This window comes from Amia ocellicauda, chromosome 3 (assembly GCF_036373705.1).
Source record: "Amia ocellicauda isolate fAmiCal2 chromosome 3, fAmiCal2.hap1, whole genome shotgun sequence".
Taxonomy (NCBI): domain Eukaryota; kingdom Metazoa; phylum Chordata; class Actinopteri; order Amiiformes; family Amiidae; genus Amia; species Amia ocellicauda.
This window is the reverse complement of record NC_089852.1, coordinates 16,376,513-16,393,514: the sequence shown is the minus strand read 5'-3', so window position 1 is coordinate 16,393,514 and position 17,002 is coordinate 16,376,513. Positions and strand designations below refer to the sequence as shown.

The following is a 17,002-nucleotide window of genomic DNA, read 5'->3' as shown; positions in this document are numbered from 1 at the left end:
TGCTAAATTACAATCCTTTACATGTGAAACTCTGAATCTTGTGTTTATATATACAGTACTGTGCAAAAGTTTTAGGCAGGTGTGAAAAAATGCTGTAAAGTAACAATGCTTTCAAAAATATACATGTTAATAGATTATATTTATCAATTAACTAAATGGAAAATGAGTGAACAGAAGAAAAATCTAAATCAAATCCATATCTGGTGTGACCACCCTTTGCCTTCAAAACAGCATCAATTCTTCTAGGTACACTTGCACAAAGTCAGGGATTTTTAAGGCATATAGTCAGGTGTATGATTAAACAATTATACCAAACAGGTGCTAATGATCATCAATTCAATATGTAGGTTGAAACACAATAATTAACTGAAACAGAAACAGCTGTGTAGGAGGAATAAAACTGGGTGAGGAACAGCCAAACTCGGCTAACAAGGTGAGGTTGCTGAAGACATTTTACTGTCAAAAGTCCTACACCATGGCAAGACTGAGCACAGCAACAAGACACAAGGTAGTTATACTGCATCAGCAAGGTCTCTCCCAGGCAGAAATTCAAGGCAGACAGGGGTTTCCAGATGTGCTGTCCAAGTTCTCTTGAAGAAGCACAAAGAAACGGGCAATGTTGAGGACCATAGACGCAGTGGTCGGCCAAGGAAACTTACTGCAGCAGATGAAAGACACAATTCCCTTCCCTTCGCAATCGGAAGATGTCCAGCAGTGCCATCAGCTCAGAATTGGCAGAAAACAGTGGGACCCTGGTACACCCATCTACTGTCCGGAGAAATCTGGTCAGAAGTGGCCTTCATGGAAGACTTCTGGCCAAAAAGCCATACCTCTAATGTGGCAACAAGGCCAAGCAACTCGACTATGCACGGAAACGCAGGAACTGGGGTGCAGAAAAATGGAAGCAGGTGCTCTGGACTAATGAGTCAAAATCTGAAATATTTGGCTGTAGCAGAAGGCAGTTTGTTCGCCGAAGGGCTGGAGAGCGGTACACGAATGAGTGTCTGCAGGCAACAGTGAAGCATGGTGGAGGTTCCTTGCAAGTTTGGGGCTGCATTTCTACAAATGGAGTTGGGATTTGGTCAGAATGAATGGTCTCCTCAATGCTGAGAAGTACAGGCAGATACTTATCCATCATGCAATACCACCAGGGAGGCATCTGATTGGCCCCAAATGTATTCTGCAGCATGACAACGACCCCAAACATACAGTGAAAGTCATTAAGAACTATCTTCAGTGTAAAGAAGAACAAGGAGTCCTGGAAGTGATGGTATGGCCCCCACAGAGCCCTGATCTCAATATCATTGAGTCTGTCTGGGATTACATGAAGAGAGAGAAGCAACTGAGGCTGCCTAAATCCACAGAAGAACTGTGGTTAGTTCTCCAAGATGTTTGGGCCAACCTACCTGCCAAGTTCCTTCAAAAACTGTGTGCAAGTGTACCTAGAAGAATTGATGCTGTTTTGAAGGCAAAGGGTGGTCACACCAAATATAGATTTGATGTAGATTTTTCTTCTGTCCACTCACTTTGCATTTTGTTAATTGATAAATGTAGTCTATTTTTGAAAGCATTGTTACCATACAGCATTTTTTCACACCTGCCTAAAACTTTTGCACAGTACTGTATATAATCACAGACACACACACACACAAAGTAAAAAGTTCCCTGCTTCAAGTTACAGGCCTGATTATCATTATGAGTAACTTTGTTTTTACTAGGGGTTAGGACTTTCATCTAGGGGTTCTAGGCTGTGTAATAAATGGGCAATACTATTAGTCTTTTCAATTAACAAGTACTGAGTTTAATTTCCGCATGAAGGCTTCGTATTTAGCAAGAAACAAGTGTGTGACTCCAATATATGTGTCCCTTAGAAGTTCATGTGGACAACCCAGAGGTCCTTTTAAGATCCCATTTGTAGTCTAGACCAAACACTTTAAGTAACTCAGTTTTCTCTCAAACAATGGTTGGTTGTGCTATAACCTTTTAAATCCAGAAAGATGAATCACACTATGAATAATGAATGCAAATACAGAAAAACAAAGCCTTTGTTTGTATTCTACCCTGTCATCAAAATAAATGTAAAAAATCTATGCAAGGTTTCTTTTTTGGAACTAAACACTCAAAATTGCCACCCGTACAACTAGATGGGTAGGACGTGGCTCATTGCCCAAGGTTAAAGTTTTTTTCCCCCCAGCTCTCCTTCCGACTTTTGACTTTAGAAACCTGAAGAAAAAAATAAATAAATTGCCATTTATTAAGTGAAGGCAAGGGAACTGAAAGCCCAGTGGTTTGCCAGAAACCAATGAATAGGCATCCGGCTTTCCCATGGAGAGTCGGCACTTCTTAAACACTGAACACCTTATTCCTGCTAATGGATTACTCACTCACTGCCCTGTAGTTGGAGAGGAATTTTGGAAAAAGCTCACTAGGTTTTCTTTGTCCACTTAGCGGCAAAGAAAAAAAGAAAGAAAAGTTAGTTCTACAGCTGTATTTCTGACATCAACCAGTGGACGGCTTTTGACTTCTGTCCTGTGCAGAGTGTTCTTTCCTGCCTTGGCCATCTTCTTTGTCCCATTTGTGTTGTTCAAGCCTGTAGTCCATTAAAAGAGGGATATTTTTCAACACTGATCATCAAGGGCATTTTGATAAGCTGGGCATCACATTTGAAATATCTCATTGTGCCGTCCTCTTGCCAACTGTACCATTCCTTCAGCATTTTATTGTTAAACCTGTACATGATTGCAGTGCTTGTATGTGGCACTAACAGAAATGTGCAGGCAAACACCAGATTTTCCAGGACAATGGAACAAAATAATTAGTTGGGACTTGAAACTACAATACTGTCATCCTGGGATGAAGGGTTTTGGAGAGAATGCAATTTGGCCTTTCCCTCTACAAGACAAAGATGACTCTCCTGGATTTCCAGCTGGTGTGTGTGGGAATTCATACTTGCTCTGAGGTCACCCGATGAATGTCACCCCTGAAGACGGATCAATAGCATCATCTGGAATTTAACATCATGCCTTTGTAGTCTTTGTCGTCTTTGTCCCTGTAATTCAGCACTCCAGCACCCAGTGGACTTACTATCTGCTAAACTTGGACATCATTGCTGTATTTGGCCGCACATTAGAAGAACGTGTCATGGGTTTGGGGCAACTGGTCCACCATCAAAGCCTTGCCAGTGTTTACTATGGAAACTAGTGTTGTATCTTGGACAGGTTTTTACAGCATGATGAATAAATGGAGACCCCCACAGAAGATGCCATTGACTGACATTTGAATTTTCTATATCGCTGAAACATTTTACCATGTTTTTCCATCCAAGTTGTCTGGTGAAGGTACCATTGACCATGAAGTGAGAGAAGCTCTCATGACTCGTCTTTTTCTCAGATATAGACTGAATGGAGTGATGCACATTGGGATGAAATTGTTGCATTTGCAACAGACAAGCATGACTGAGTCTCACTCTAGCACTGCAAGGTTCGCCATCCAATGTTCAAATGAAGCGCGCCGAGTCTGGGTTCAACAGACCCTTGAGTGCCAAGGTTCTGACTGGAAAACTGTCCTAGAAGTGTGCGTAATACAGAATAAGATCCTGTATTACAACAGTTCAACTTTATACCCCGTTTCCATACCTGATATGAATCTTAGAATGCATAGTAAACTCCAAATTCAGTCTGGGCAGCATGGTTAACTTAATATTAGAACGCATGCCGTGATCTTGCAAATAACAGTCCTTTAGTGGGTCTTAAGTATTACCTGCTAATTAAATTATTTGCAATGTATAACAATTACAAGTCATTCAAGGTCTGCCAGTAGATCAGCAGGTCGACCTGGGGTCGGTTGCATAAAACTATATTAGACTAGTCTAAACCATTAGACTAGACTTAATCTGACAGTTAGACTAGTGTAATGCAAGTTAGTCAGTTGCATACAGCTCTTGTATGCTGTAAGTCACCCTGGTTAAGGGCATCTGGCAAGGAATAAATAATCATAATCATCATAACTCTGCTGCATTTAAGTTTCAAGAATGTCCAGTACACAGATGTTTCCTCTTACATTAGCATATCCTGGACAAGGGTATCTGCTAAGAAATACATAATACATAATATTCTACCACAATTTGTCAGTCTTTTACAGACTGCGCACAATGCAGGTTGACGCCATTAACATTTTAATTATTTTATCCAACGCCTTGTGTTTGAGTGCGTTTCAGAAAATGTCCCCCAAATGATATATTTGTCAGCATTATATTTCAATAACTAGCACAGATTTTTCAGTTAACTGGAATCATTTCTGTTTTATAGAAGCGTCTGCCATGTTTTTCCCAGAATGCATTGCATGATTGACTATGTAAGACCAGTCTAAGGAAAGACTGTTTTATGCAACCGTTTTAACTTTAGTGTCTATCGTTACTATGACTTGGTCTGTGTTTATGCAACTGGTCCCTGGAGTCCATTAGAATTGTAATTGTGGTACATTAAATTGAAGTTAAAATGCAGCTGTAGGTGAAGCTTAACATGTTTGTTACCATGTTAATGTTATAGTTCACTCTGCTTCTTCAGCTACACTTCATAGGTACTAGGTGTGAATTTTCAGCCCCATTAATTTTTCAAATTAATTTTGTTGTCAAGTAGAAAGTGTAAGCTATGGTTTTATCATAGTTTTCATTCTTGAGGACCTAATTGGAGGCCTGAATTTAAAGACTTGAAATTTTATGAAAAAAACAAACAAGACCTCTATAGCTTTATCTGCATTTAAAGATTGCAGGTTTGTCCCATGAAGGCCTTCTGTCTTTTGAGGAGGAATAAAATTACAGTCCATCTGTTTAAAATGAGACTTACATGTGCACAGAAGGACTCTATGTAAAGGGACTAACAAAGTCAGAAGATTTTTGAAAATGCTTCATGTGAGAAATAAACTGAGGACTTACACTGGATTTGTGTGAGTAACTCCTAAAAATAAAAGCCCACATAAGAAATTTACTTTTCTTTAAGCACTTTACACCTGTTATCTTGCTTAGAGATTCCCTGTCTATCACTTACAGGCAATATGAAGGAGTATCTGGGAAGGGTGCATTGCCTGTCGTTAAGCTCTTATTTTCTGTGGTTTGCCATTTTAATATTTTTTACATTTTTGTTTTGATTCTTTTGCACACTCATTTCTGAACTGTTCAGCAGTGTCTCTCAATTGGTGTAATATATTTAAGTGTTCCCTGTTAGTGTTTTTGTTATGTTGGTTAATGCAAGTGAGCTAAAATGAGCATGCTTTTTCTGTCTTTTGTTCCCAGTTTGTCGAAGTGGAAGGACAGATCACATCGTTGGTTGATCTGTATCCATCCTTCCTAAGGAAGGGTTACCGGCGGGAAATCTTTATAGCTATAGTGTGTTTCCTGAGCTATCTTCTGGGACTTACGATGGTAACTCAAGTAAGTAAACCTCCAATTCCCTTCATTACATCCCCCTCTTCTGGTAAAAACAACACCTCAAACAAATTTTAAAAATGTTTAATTGAGGGAATGTAAAAACATTGTAAAATAATGTTGCAGCAACATGTCTTTAACTACATTCTAGGGAGAAACATTCACAAATAACAAAACCCAACAACATATACTGTAGATATGCACACAGAATAATAGAAATGCAGAAGATCTATAATGAAATTCTACAGATGTGCATGCAATATTACTGTGCAGCTTTAACTATATATCTTGTACGATTATCATCACACTTTTTTTCCCCCACCCCCATTTCTGAGAATAAAATGCATTTCTGAGCTTTGTTTCTGTTGGGCATTAGTGTCAGTCACTCCAAGAATGTTATTGATACCGTTGAATCGTTGTTTAGCCTTCGTGGCATGACAGAATACATTAATTTTTTGAGGAAAGTAACATTTGACATTTTGGCACAGTATATTCATCAAGCTCTAAATATAGAGACGGTTAATTATAAGCAGTTAATGGCTGATTTTCAGTTTTTGAAGGGTGAAAGCATGCATCTAGTGATTCACTCACCAGCAAGCAGCTATAGCCTAGCCCTAATGTGTTACAAGACGCATAAATGACCTTTAAATGTTATTGTAATGACGTCGTTTCCACCTGTGTTGTGTTTTTTGAGCTTGATTTCACTGCTAAGGACCCCTATTGATGGTGTCTTTATTTATACATCATGTCCTTTTCCATTGAAGTACATTACTCTTATTTTATTATGACAACAAGATGGGTTTCAGAAGCATGAAACATTCTTATCAGACGGTGCCATCAAACGTGCATTGTTTTTTTTGTTATTTTGTCTCCAAATAGATGTACCCATCTTTTGTTCGCAAGACTTTCCATCTATTAGCACACTTTAATGCAGTGGTGGTGTGTCAGTTCAGATATCTAGTTTGTTCCAGCATTTCTCTTCTGTATCTCCAAGTATAGCAATTAGAATAGTCTCCAGTGCCATGGTGTTAATATTTGTATCCTTCCTGTGTAAATGGCTCATTGGGAATGTCACACTTGGTATGGTCTTTTCCATGACATCATGACTCCCACTGCTTATATTCCATGTGTTCTGCTCCATTACCATATCGAATGTAGATAAATGTAGCCCTGTAACGTCACACATGAATACTAACCCCTTATCTTTTTTCCCCTTCACCAGGGTGGCATGTATGTGTTTCAACTCTTTGACTACTATGCAGCCAGTGGTGTGTGCCTTTTGTGGGTTGCATTCTTTGAATGTATTGCTGTAGCCTGGGTATATGGTAAGTACCATAATTAAAGTGGTGGGCCAATGTTTGTAAAACTTCTGCTACCCTACATGTATTTATAAAATAAAATAAAAAATGTATTCCTATTACCAAATCAAAACGACCTCAAAACCCCTGAATGATTCAGGTCACCATTTACAGATTTTTTTTTTAATTATTAAGAAAATAATAAAATGGTGGCAAATGTTTTATGATTTTGGCTATATAAATGTATATGTATGAAAATAACACCTTCTTCATGGTAATATATAGAATTATCAACCAAATAAAATGAGTCATTGTAGGACATGGAATGTTACTGTATAGTCATTTTTAAAACCTTACTCTGTGAGTCATTAGCTCCCCCTATATATTAATATAATGGGCAATGCTGCCTTCCCACATGTCCTTTTTAAAGACAGTGTGAATAGGGGACAATGCTACTGTTGATCTTCCTGAGCTGTGCCTATTATGGAGGTAAGCATACAGGTATTGGGAAGTAAACCTAATAGCATTTCTGCCCATACAGGTGTTTGTTTCCCACTTTGTCTTAAAAGTGTGCTAAAATGTTACTCTGAAATGTATTTAAAATGTATCAGGCACTGTGATGGATATCTCTTCTAAAAAAAAATGTGAAAGCATTTTCTTAATAGATTTATTTTGTTATTGGTAATCCAGATTCTGAGATATTTTGCTAGGTTTAGTTTTTTTCAGTAACATTAGGAAATGGCTCCTCTATCAATCCTGTTCACTGAGCACTGTCCTCATTTTCATTTACTTCCACCCTAGGCGTTGATAATTTCTATGATGCGATTGAAGACATGATTGGCTACAGACCAAATCCCTGGATGAAATGGAGCTGGACTGTAATCACCCCTGTCCTCTGTTTGGTAGGTCACTTATTCTTATGGCAAACCTTAAAGCAGTTTCAGGAGTATAACAACCCTTTATACCAGTGAATGTCACTTGGTTGCCCTTGACAATGCATGGTCCAGGTTTGGCAGCATTATTTCAAAGCTTTGCAGTAGCTATGTAGAACATTGCAGTATTTGATCAGCTACCGATATTGTAATCCATTTGTATAGCTGATACAGTGGAAATGGCATGCCAGCTGTTGCCTTCCCAATTACACATGATTGTCCTGAGCAAGTGTTAGTGTTAGTACTCCTCTCTATGCTCATGTTGAGTGTGCACCCTTACCATTTAGTCCAGTTCTATTGACTATGCCTGCAAGTATCCTGTAGTTTAATATTCACCCTCCCCAACCCAGTAGGATTATATTGGATATGCATTACACTGCCACTCCTAGCACTTCCATCTGCTCTTCAGTTTCCCTGAAGACTGAACAGCAATCTGTACTGCATTGAATGATTCAGGGTTAATTCCAAATTGCTCCCCTAGAGTCTATGACGTGGGTAGCTGGTGTGTCCCCTTACACTCTGAATATGAAGAAAGGATGGTAGATACAGACATTGCTGGAAACCCCCCCACTTTTTTTTTACATGGTTCTTTTTTTGATGGTCCAAAAATAGTCCTGTCTAGGAAAACTATTTAGGGAATGTGGAAGTTCATTCCACAGAAATCCATGTGAACTTGATCTTAAAAGGGAAGAGTTTGTGCTTTGCTTTTTTATATATTTTTTCCTTTAAGTGTTAGTGTCAGTTCTTATTAAATGGAGTGATGTTAAGGAGTCACTACAAATAAAGAACCATACATGCCAGTGAAAGGCACAGTGCTTTTTTGTCCATTAGCAGTTGCTAAATGATGCCTTTCATGTATGTGAGGCAAGCTCCACTTTAAAGCCATGTTCCCTAACAAGGAATCTTCTGCCGATCAGATTTGTAGTCACTGTGTAGAAAGTTTTTCACCAAACCAGGACCTACAACATAAATAAAACCTAAACTTTCTGAAAGGTGTAATTCCGTAGTCAGCTTCTACACCCAAGGAATACCCACCGTGCAGGAATGCCAAGTGGTCGCTTAAAAGTGCTAATGTGCCTAAGATCCTATGCTTCATTTGTTCTGTACGAATGTTTTGTGGATCTGAAAGCTTGTGCTGGGGATTCAGTACATTTCTTTTGAATTCACACTTCACACTCCAACCACCTCCCCCCCTCACTTGATGGTTCTAATCTTACAGGCGATGGGGAATAGTAACTCAGTGCCCCAGTAACTTTTGAGATACTTTTGAAGAGCTTACTGCCAAGAGGATTAAACATTAGAGTCAGGTTCCAATATCATCTCGACGAGTCCAATTTTATACTCCCAGCCCTGGTTAATTTTAGCCCAGCTTGGGAGTTGATTGACATCGTCGTAGCCATGCGCCCAACACATACACCAAAGCTAGCTCGGGAAAAGTCATAGTAGGAAGTATGCAAGTTGAGCATCTCCTTCTTTTGTTGTTGATTTTCTCCAATTTGACATTTCCTGCTTGCTTTTCCTTCCCACAGGGTTGCTTTATCTTTTCCTTGGCCAAATATACACCATTGAAGTACAATAAGAGCTACGAGTACCCTGATTGGTCGATTGGTGTCGGTTGGTGTTTGGCTCTCGCTTCCATGATTTGCATCCCCATGGTAGTTGTCATCAAGATCATTCAGTCTGATGGGCCTCTGATTGAGGTAAGCTGTCCAACAAGGAGCTTTCCTTCTGGCACATGTTCCTCTTGGATTGTTTAGGTGTAAACTGGAGTTGTTAAATGGTTCATATCCCCCTTTGGCCTACAAGCTCTCATTCAAAAATCTTACAATCTCATGCAGTAGAGTGCCATGTTCAGACCGTTCAGACCCTACAGACACTTGCTGCCAAGTGTCCCACATAGTACACAAGACAATGCTGAACTATACAGAGGTGGTGGGTGGGGTGGGGGAGGATTATGACAATTTGAAAAATGTTATTCATGTATTTAACAACCATGCAGCTAAATACCCTACATAATAAATGTGTGATTTATGCAACTTACCACAATGCCTGCTTTTTCCTGCTAAGAAATCAACCCAAACTACTTATTACAAAGGCTCACATTTTATTTATTGCAATATATAGAAGATAAACAAACTTAATCAAATACATTTTCCAAATATTATTGCAAAATACTGTAATACTGCTGTAATAGCATAAATCAAAATAGTGATTAAGCAAATGCCAGATTATAGGATTTTATGGTCCATAACTCTTACAATTTTAAGGTTAGTTTTCCTTTTGAATTACTGTCTTCTCTTTCAGGCTATTGATATAGGTCCACATAGGTCGTTTAAATGTTTGTCAGTGATTGTGTTCTTTCAGGATTTGTTACTTGCACGGTTAACATATTGGATAAGAAAATGGTTGATGCATAAGCCCATTTCGGTGTGTCTTGCTTGAACACATTCATAAGTCAGACGAGTTTACCACAATCCTGGCCCCAGCTTTGGTTATATGCCTCCTCTAGGAAGAAAGGCAGGGTCTAACCTATTCTCTCTCTCTCCCTCTCCCTCTCCCTCTCCCCCCCCACAGCGGATTAAGGCAGTTGCAGCGCCGGCAAGGGGGGGAGCAAGCTCTCGTCCTGCAGACCATCGCCCCAAAGGCAGCGAGCTGGCCTATCCTTTAGATCCCAACGGGAACAACGGCCTGATAAAGCCCACCCACACCATTGTAGAAACGATGATGTGAGCGCTCTCTGTGAGAGGAATATTGACCTGCTTTCCATGTTATATTTCCTAACTTTTAATAGTCGTAGGACCAGGTTTACATTGCTATGTATCTGCACTAGGATTTCCTTTTTTTTTTTTTTCTACAGAGGAAGTTACATTGTTTTCTGTTGGTGTTTTTACTATATATATTTTTTATTATAATATTATTGCTGTAGTTAGAAGCATTGATCTACTACATATGAGGCAGTATTTTCAAATAGGACTTCATCGTTCTATTTTTTACCTCCTTTCTGTAGATAGTGGAATATTAGTGGTCTGCTTTTAGGGGGGGAAGAAAAAAAAACATGGGCCACAATATTATAAACTAAACAAAGGTGTATTGTGTTTGAAAGTGAACATTTCGATTTGTCGGTGTGTTAAGACAATAACCCCCCCACCCCTCTACCCACCCCCCCTAAAACAAGTTTTATGTTATTGTGGAAGTATCCTTGTATGGTAAGATTTTTTGTTGTTTGTTGTTGTTGATGATGTTTGTGAAATACAACTGAATGTAACTCAATCAGCAACATCAGCAGCCAAGCGCCACATGCCATTGGGCCGTCTTTACCAGTTGAGGTTTACCCCCTCAAGGACTGACATGTGACAGCCATTTTTGCAATGTAGGTGCTGGCACAGAGGTCTTCAAGGCTAACACTACTCTCCATCCTAGTGCATTAGTGTTTTGTATATTGCACTTTATAACTCGCCCCCTTTAGTGTTTCCTATTGTACTGCTGGCTACATGGGACAGCCATGAAACATAAGGCACATAACATTGAACTAGTGCTACAAGAAAAAACACTTAAAATCTCTTAAACACCATGGAAGGATAGGTGCTTTTGCAGAAGGAAAATGAAAGGGCTCGACATAAATATATGCACCTTTTAACAATTGAACAAGCCCATCAATCAGAGTGTAACTACCAGCTATTAAACAAATATTACCCCTGCCACTGGAAATATCAATTAGTAGTAACTGGTTTTGCAGTCCGGACCCTCTTTCCACCCTCTACCCCCACCCATGTCTATTCGGTTTCATGTTAACTTCACCTGCTTATTTTTAGAACTGAGTTTTAAGAAGAAGACAAGCAATGCAATCTTTTTTTTTTTATACATACAATTTAAAACATTGTAGGCAGGAAAATTCATACATAATACCCAGAGCAAGTCAAATGCATTTTGTAAATATAACTAAATACCTATCAAGAATGTGCAGACCTGTTCAGTCCCAATTTCTTGACACTGAAATTCCAATCTTTCTTAAAAGGTAGACGCTCTCCTGCGAACTCTACTTACACCCCACCCCCTGATCTGAAGTGTATCGATTTTCAGTTTAAAATGTTTTATTTTTTTCATTCACGTTTGCCTTTTTGTATTAAAAACTTTATACTGTACATGAGCAGCACTTGGTGAAGAGTGCTTTTGGAGACAAAGTAATCATTTTACATTTAAACATTAATCAGCAAAAGCTTAATTGCGATTTTTAATGTGCAATACTTGATAGAAATATAGCTTTTATGTTGTTTCTTTCTAATGGTCGGTACATTTCATGTTCAAAGATTCAATAAGACAAAGTTACAGCTGTAACCCAATCGCCAAACTAACGCAAGGCCATAGATTGTACAATAATTATTACAAATGTCTAGTCAAATGGCTGTTCTTAATTACAAAACCAAAAGAATGGAAATCGAACAGAAAGACCAGAAAGAAAACGACCCAAATGCATTCAAACAAAACCTTGTCACAAGTTTGAGGCATCTGAGTAAAAGCAGAAATGTAAGGTTTGTTTTTTTTTTGTTTGTTTTTTTACATCTTTTGTGTAGCAGCCCTTCCTTTTGTAAAAATATGAAAGGGGAAAAGGTTTTTAGATCATGAAACAAATTTTTAAGCTAATTTAATTTCTTAAAAATAACCTGTAAGCTATAAAACAAAAAAAAATGTGTTTTGAAAACGGGTTTTACAATAACTAAAACTTTCTTTTCATTTTTAAATAAACATTTTGTCTTTTAAAAAAAGCCTTCATTGTTCATGTTCAGCAGATAAACCCATACAGGACCACCAAGCAGCCCACACATTGGCAAAATAAGATGGTGATCTCTCCTAGGCCCTCTTCATGCAGATTGCGACAGCTAGCTTGTTAACCAATGCGGTGCGATTGTATTTACTCTGTTGCTAAACAGATCTACACAACAATCTGACTAAGGCTGCAGATCTGGCAAACAGACTGGAATTTGAAATGCTCTAGTCACTAGGCCTTTGCCTTTTATTACTTGATGACATAGTGCTGTTTCCAAGCCAGGATGTTTAAATTTTGCTGTAAATACATCTCTTTAACAATCTATTGTAGTGGCTCTAAAATACAGGAAAGAGAAGGGTGACACCCAAATCCAGAGATCGAATCCCAGCAATATCTTTGTTGGGCAGCCAAGGAGCAATGCATCCAACCAGGTTGTTCACTAACCTCAGACAACAGGAGTGCTGAATTGCATTCATAACCTGCTTACTTTAACTGACATGAATAGCCATATTAGAGAGCCACTTGTTATCTTTAAAAGGTATGATATTAAACAAGAGACTCAAGGGCTTTTAGGACCTGGCAACACAGTGCAACGACCTTTATAACACCCTGCGGCACATAAAGAGAAAAAGAGCTCCAAGAATTTGAACTTTAATAGATTAAATTGGCAAACCTCCATCTAAAAAGAAAAAATAATACAAAAGTAGGTCAGGCCCACTGGAGGTAGATTTAATAAAAAAAAAATATATATATATATATATATATATATATATATATTTAGTTTGTGAAATTGCAAAGTAAAATGAGGAAGAAAAACCCACCTCCTGCTTAGTTTGCCAGGCCTTCATTGCCGTATCAAAACCGGAGCCTGAACTGAACACTTCTCCTCAAGCAGTAAACTATGACGCATGGTGTGGCATAGCTTGGATACACTGGATACACAATATAGGATGTCTTTCCAAGCCCTAGAGGTCTGTCAGCATTGATGGATAGCACATGCAGCTCTGCCTTCTTGGAAAGGGGTCCGAGACTTACATCAGTCCACCTCCCAGATGAAATGGTGAATTGGAGTTAGGCTAATGCTAGAATATTCTCATCCAGTGGCCCAGCAGTGTTCACAGTTGACCAAGGGTAATCCGACGTCAGTTTAACAGGGCCGTGCCTCGTTACATTAAGGGTCTCCCTTCCAGCTCCATGCTCTAATCCCATGTTAAGATCTTTTAAGATACTAAATTGGAACATCCAAATGTCTCGGTGAAGGACGAAACCCAGGTTGTGAGATCCCCCTTGTACGTTGCCATTTCCATGTATATCTTATAATTTTTTTTTTTAATTTCCCCTGCCCACTCAAAGCTTTATATTTTTGGATGTGGGTTAGATACCTAAATCAACTGTGATTGTTTTTAATTTTTTTATTTGATTGTGCCGTCATGATTTTTCGTCAGCATTTTTAAACTGGTACCATTTCCAAAATATTTTTTAATCTGTTTGTTTTTTAAACTTCATTAGGCATGGATTTAAAAACATACGGTCAACAACTTTGTGGTGCCCTTTTGAGTGTCCAACCAAACCCATTTCTATGTACAGTTCCTTCAAGTTCTGAACCAAGGTATGCGTACTACAATGTCAAATGGAAGGAAAATTAAGCACAATTACCTCTAGTTGGAAATTGTTTGTTAGATCAAGATAGTTTAAATTTGAAATGGAACAAGTAGCCTTGTTTGTCTCTTACTGAAATCAGCTTGATTTGGGAAAATAATTTGGTAAATCTACCAGTTACTGCGAAAGGGCAAGCAGTGGACCATTTGTTATTTAGATCCATGCACAGTCCTGTAAAGGAATGATTCAGCGGTGAAATTATTTTGGGATGGATCATTTTATTCAATGATTCTGGCATGGACAGGATGCTCCTGTTCAAACCCCACTTCCTGTACTGTAATACCAAACCTAAATCTGTGGCAATATGACATTATAACTGTTTTACACTTCATTGCTTGTGCAGTTATTTAATAGTTTTGCATTTTTAGAGGGAAAAAAACAACAAAACAAATACATATTTTGGTAATTTTTTTCTTTGCTTTGATAGAAGACATTTGTAATTTGAAAACTTTGTGAGGGAAAAAAAATAAAAAAATATTTTGAAAATCACTCTGTGGTCTGAGTTTTTAATTGATATCCCTTAAAATGTTTTGTGGAGGGGAGGGGGAGATTACAATACCCTAAATGTATAAAAACTCCTGATCAATGATGCTATCAAATGGTGACATAAAAAAAAAAAAGTTATTTGTTAACTTAAAATAGAAGTATGACATTTATTGTGATGTTAATATTATGTATTGGTGTTAGGGGATGCATTAACACATAGACTGTTTATCTGGTGTAATAAACTCTTGTTCTCAAGGGTTTTGTGGTTTCCTAATTACTGACAGGAGGTAATGGCTTCTTAACCCTGTGGAGCTAATTGCTTAGTTGAACTTGATGACTGTCCATTATTAGTGAATGCCTTAAATACATCTCCATTAGTTGTAGTTGCGAGTTTCTATGGGGCTGTAAAAGGACACAGAGGACACTAGCACATCCCATATACTAGGGTGTCCAATATACAAAACCTACTGGACTGCCACCTTCAAGGACCAGAATTGTTTAGCCCTTTCCTGCTTTGTTACCAAGTTATACTGGTCAAAGGCTGAAATGTGATGCAACATGTGATGTAGCACCAAGCACGTAACAGAGCTGACCCTAACACTGCCATCGTCTCAGCCTTGGGCCTCAGACACTCGGGTATTTAGAGCATGTGCAGCTTTCTCACAGCACTCATGGGCCCATTGTGCAATGCTGTGGTGTTCCATTTTAAAAATGGCAGGGTCCTGTAATTCACAAAGTTGTTCCCTTCCCACATGTAAATATAGTTGTCTAAAAATAGCTTCTCCTGTGTCTTTCTTTCTGTTGTACTGGAGCTACCTGCTGTGCTCCAGCTGTCCTGCCTGGCATAAAAAAAATGGTATTATCTGCACACGGTTATCTGTTCTTGAATACTCATTAAGAGCCTCACAGAAGATGTCAATCATGTTAACCTTCAAATGCAGGCCTTCATGGTTTTGTGGCTTTTGTCTGAGACCAGACCTGGCCCACAGCTAGGGGTTCTGTGGATCATTGTGAAGAAACAATTTGTAGCCATGCTGCTTTTAAACTTTTTGACCACATCGAGAAAAACAAACAAAAGTATTTATATCCTACTCTGTAGCTGGTAGGTGTCCCTTTAGTGTGTCTTTTGACAGCTTATGTATTCTTCATCTTGTCACTGAAAACATTTTTTTTTTTTTGTGCCGATTAGAAATGAAATTGTCCAACTCAGCACCCCTCTTTGTCCCAGCTTGCCTTGTTGAACCTGATAGAGTTAGCTGATTGGAATGATTGCAGGATAAGTTGTAAAGAAAAATGTTGATGTCTTTTTCAAGAATTGTATTTCAACCCAAACTTCAGGATAGCCATATTGGCTTGTGGTTTCATTGTCAATGGCTTTCCCAGAAATGTTACAGGTTTTTCTGCTTTTAATGAAAACATATTTGTCCATTCACTGGTAACACTGCAGGGTCAGAAAACATGTATTATTATTATTATTATTATTATTATTATTATTATTATTATTCAAAAGTGCCCATTATTCTGTAAAGCTGTAGTGAAAACAGGAGCGAAGGGTCTGTCTAATCTTTTATGAGGCTTGGACAAGCATGCGGCTGTTTAGAAAATGAAAGATGTTCAAACAAAAGGTAATAAAATATGTTTATTATTATTATTATTATTATTATTATTAATGTCATTTTTTCTAATAATGTTAAGCTACTTCTGTTGTTACGACCAAATTATGCTTCCACCTCTCTGGCAAAGGCTGAGATGCTGACATTATTTTTTTTCTTTCCTTAAATGAAGTAGCTCCTAAATAATGGAAACTTTGAACTTTGTATTTTTTGTGCTTTTAGGCTCAATATAATGTTGAAGAATGTTACTGTTTATGTTATTGTTTACATATAAAAAGTACAATTATTGATATATGAGCATTAACATGTTAATATGAGCAACATCTGTTTTCTGCCATAACAGTGTACTGTCATGGTGTCGTATATTTTCAAATTCAGCATGTACTTAAATTAAGATGTATAGCTAAATGTGTTACGGAGTAAATTCAGAAAATATTTTTAAGAAACAATAATGGTGAAACACAGTGTATATGGATCTTTTTATACAGAGATTGGTGGTAGAGTTTTTGAAGTTGTCAGAGAGTGTTGTAATACAAATTCTAAACAGCTTAGCAGTGGCACCTGTGTTGCAAGTGTCACACTTGGTGCTTTTGTAGAACTCAAAATAGACCCGTTTAAATAACTGTGAACTACATCACAAACAGAATAAGATGTTGGTTGGTCAAATATCAAATTAGATTTTTTTACATTGATCATTGTTCATTTTAGTAAACAACATCCTAACTTAAACATCCAATGACAAAACCACCAAGGGGTTAGGGTTAGGGTTACGGTTTTGGTATTAAGGTTAGGTTTAAGCCTGGGATTTTCATGCCATTCTCAACCTG

General features: G+C 38.1%; 1 protein-coding gene across 2 annotated transcripts in view; it reads left to right on the top strand.

The window, feature by feature from the left end:
• The window catches only part of slc6a6b (solute carrier family 6 member 6b), a 38,175-nt gene extending 23,610 nt beyond the window's left edge, over window positions 1–14,565 (top strand). For both annotated transcript variants that reach the window (XM_066698320.1, XM_066698319.1), the window contains exons 10-14: window positions 5,291–5,428; window positions 6,645–6,747; window positions 7,522–7,622; window positions 9,182–9,352; window positions 10,227–14,565. In XM_066698320.1, the coding sequence (XP_066554417.1) occupies window positions 5,291–5,428; window positions 6,645–6,747; window positions 7,522–7,622; window positions 9,182–9,352; window positions 10,227–10,382 (669 nt within the window). In that variant the 3' untranslated portion in view covers window positions 10,383–14,565. The remainder of the gene's footprint in view (window positions 1–5,290; window positions 5,429–6,644; window positions 6,748–7,521; window positions 7,623–9,181; window positions 9,353–10,226) is intronic.
• The last annotated feature ends 2,437 nt before the right edge of the window (window positions 14,566–17,002 follow it).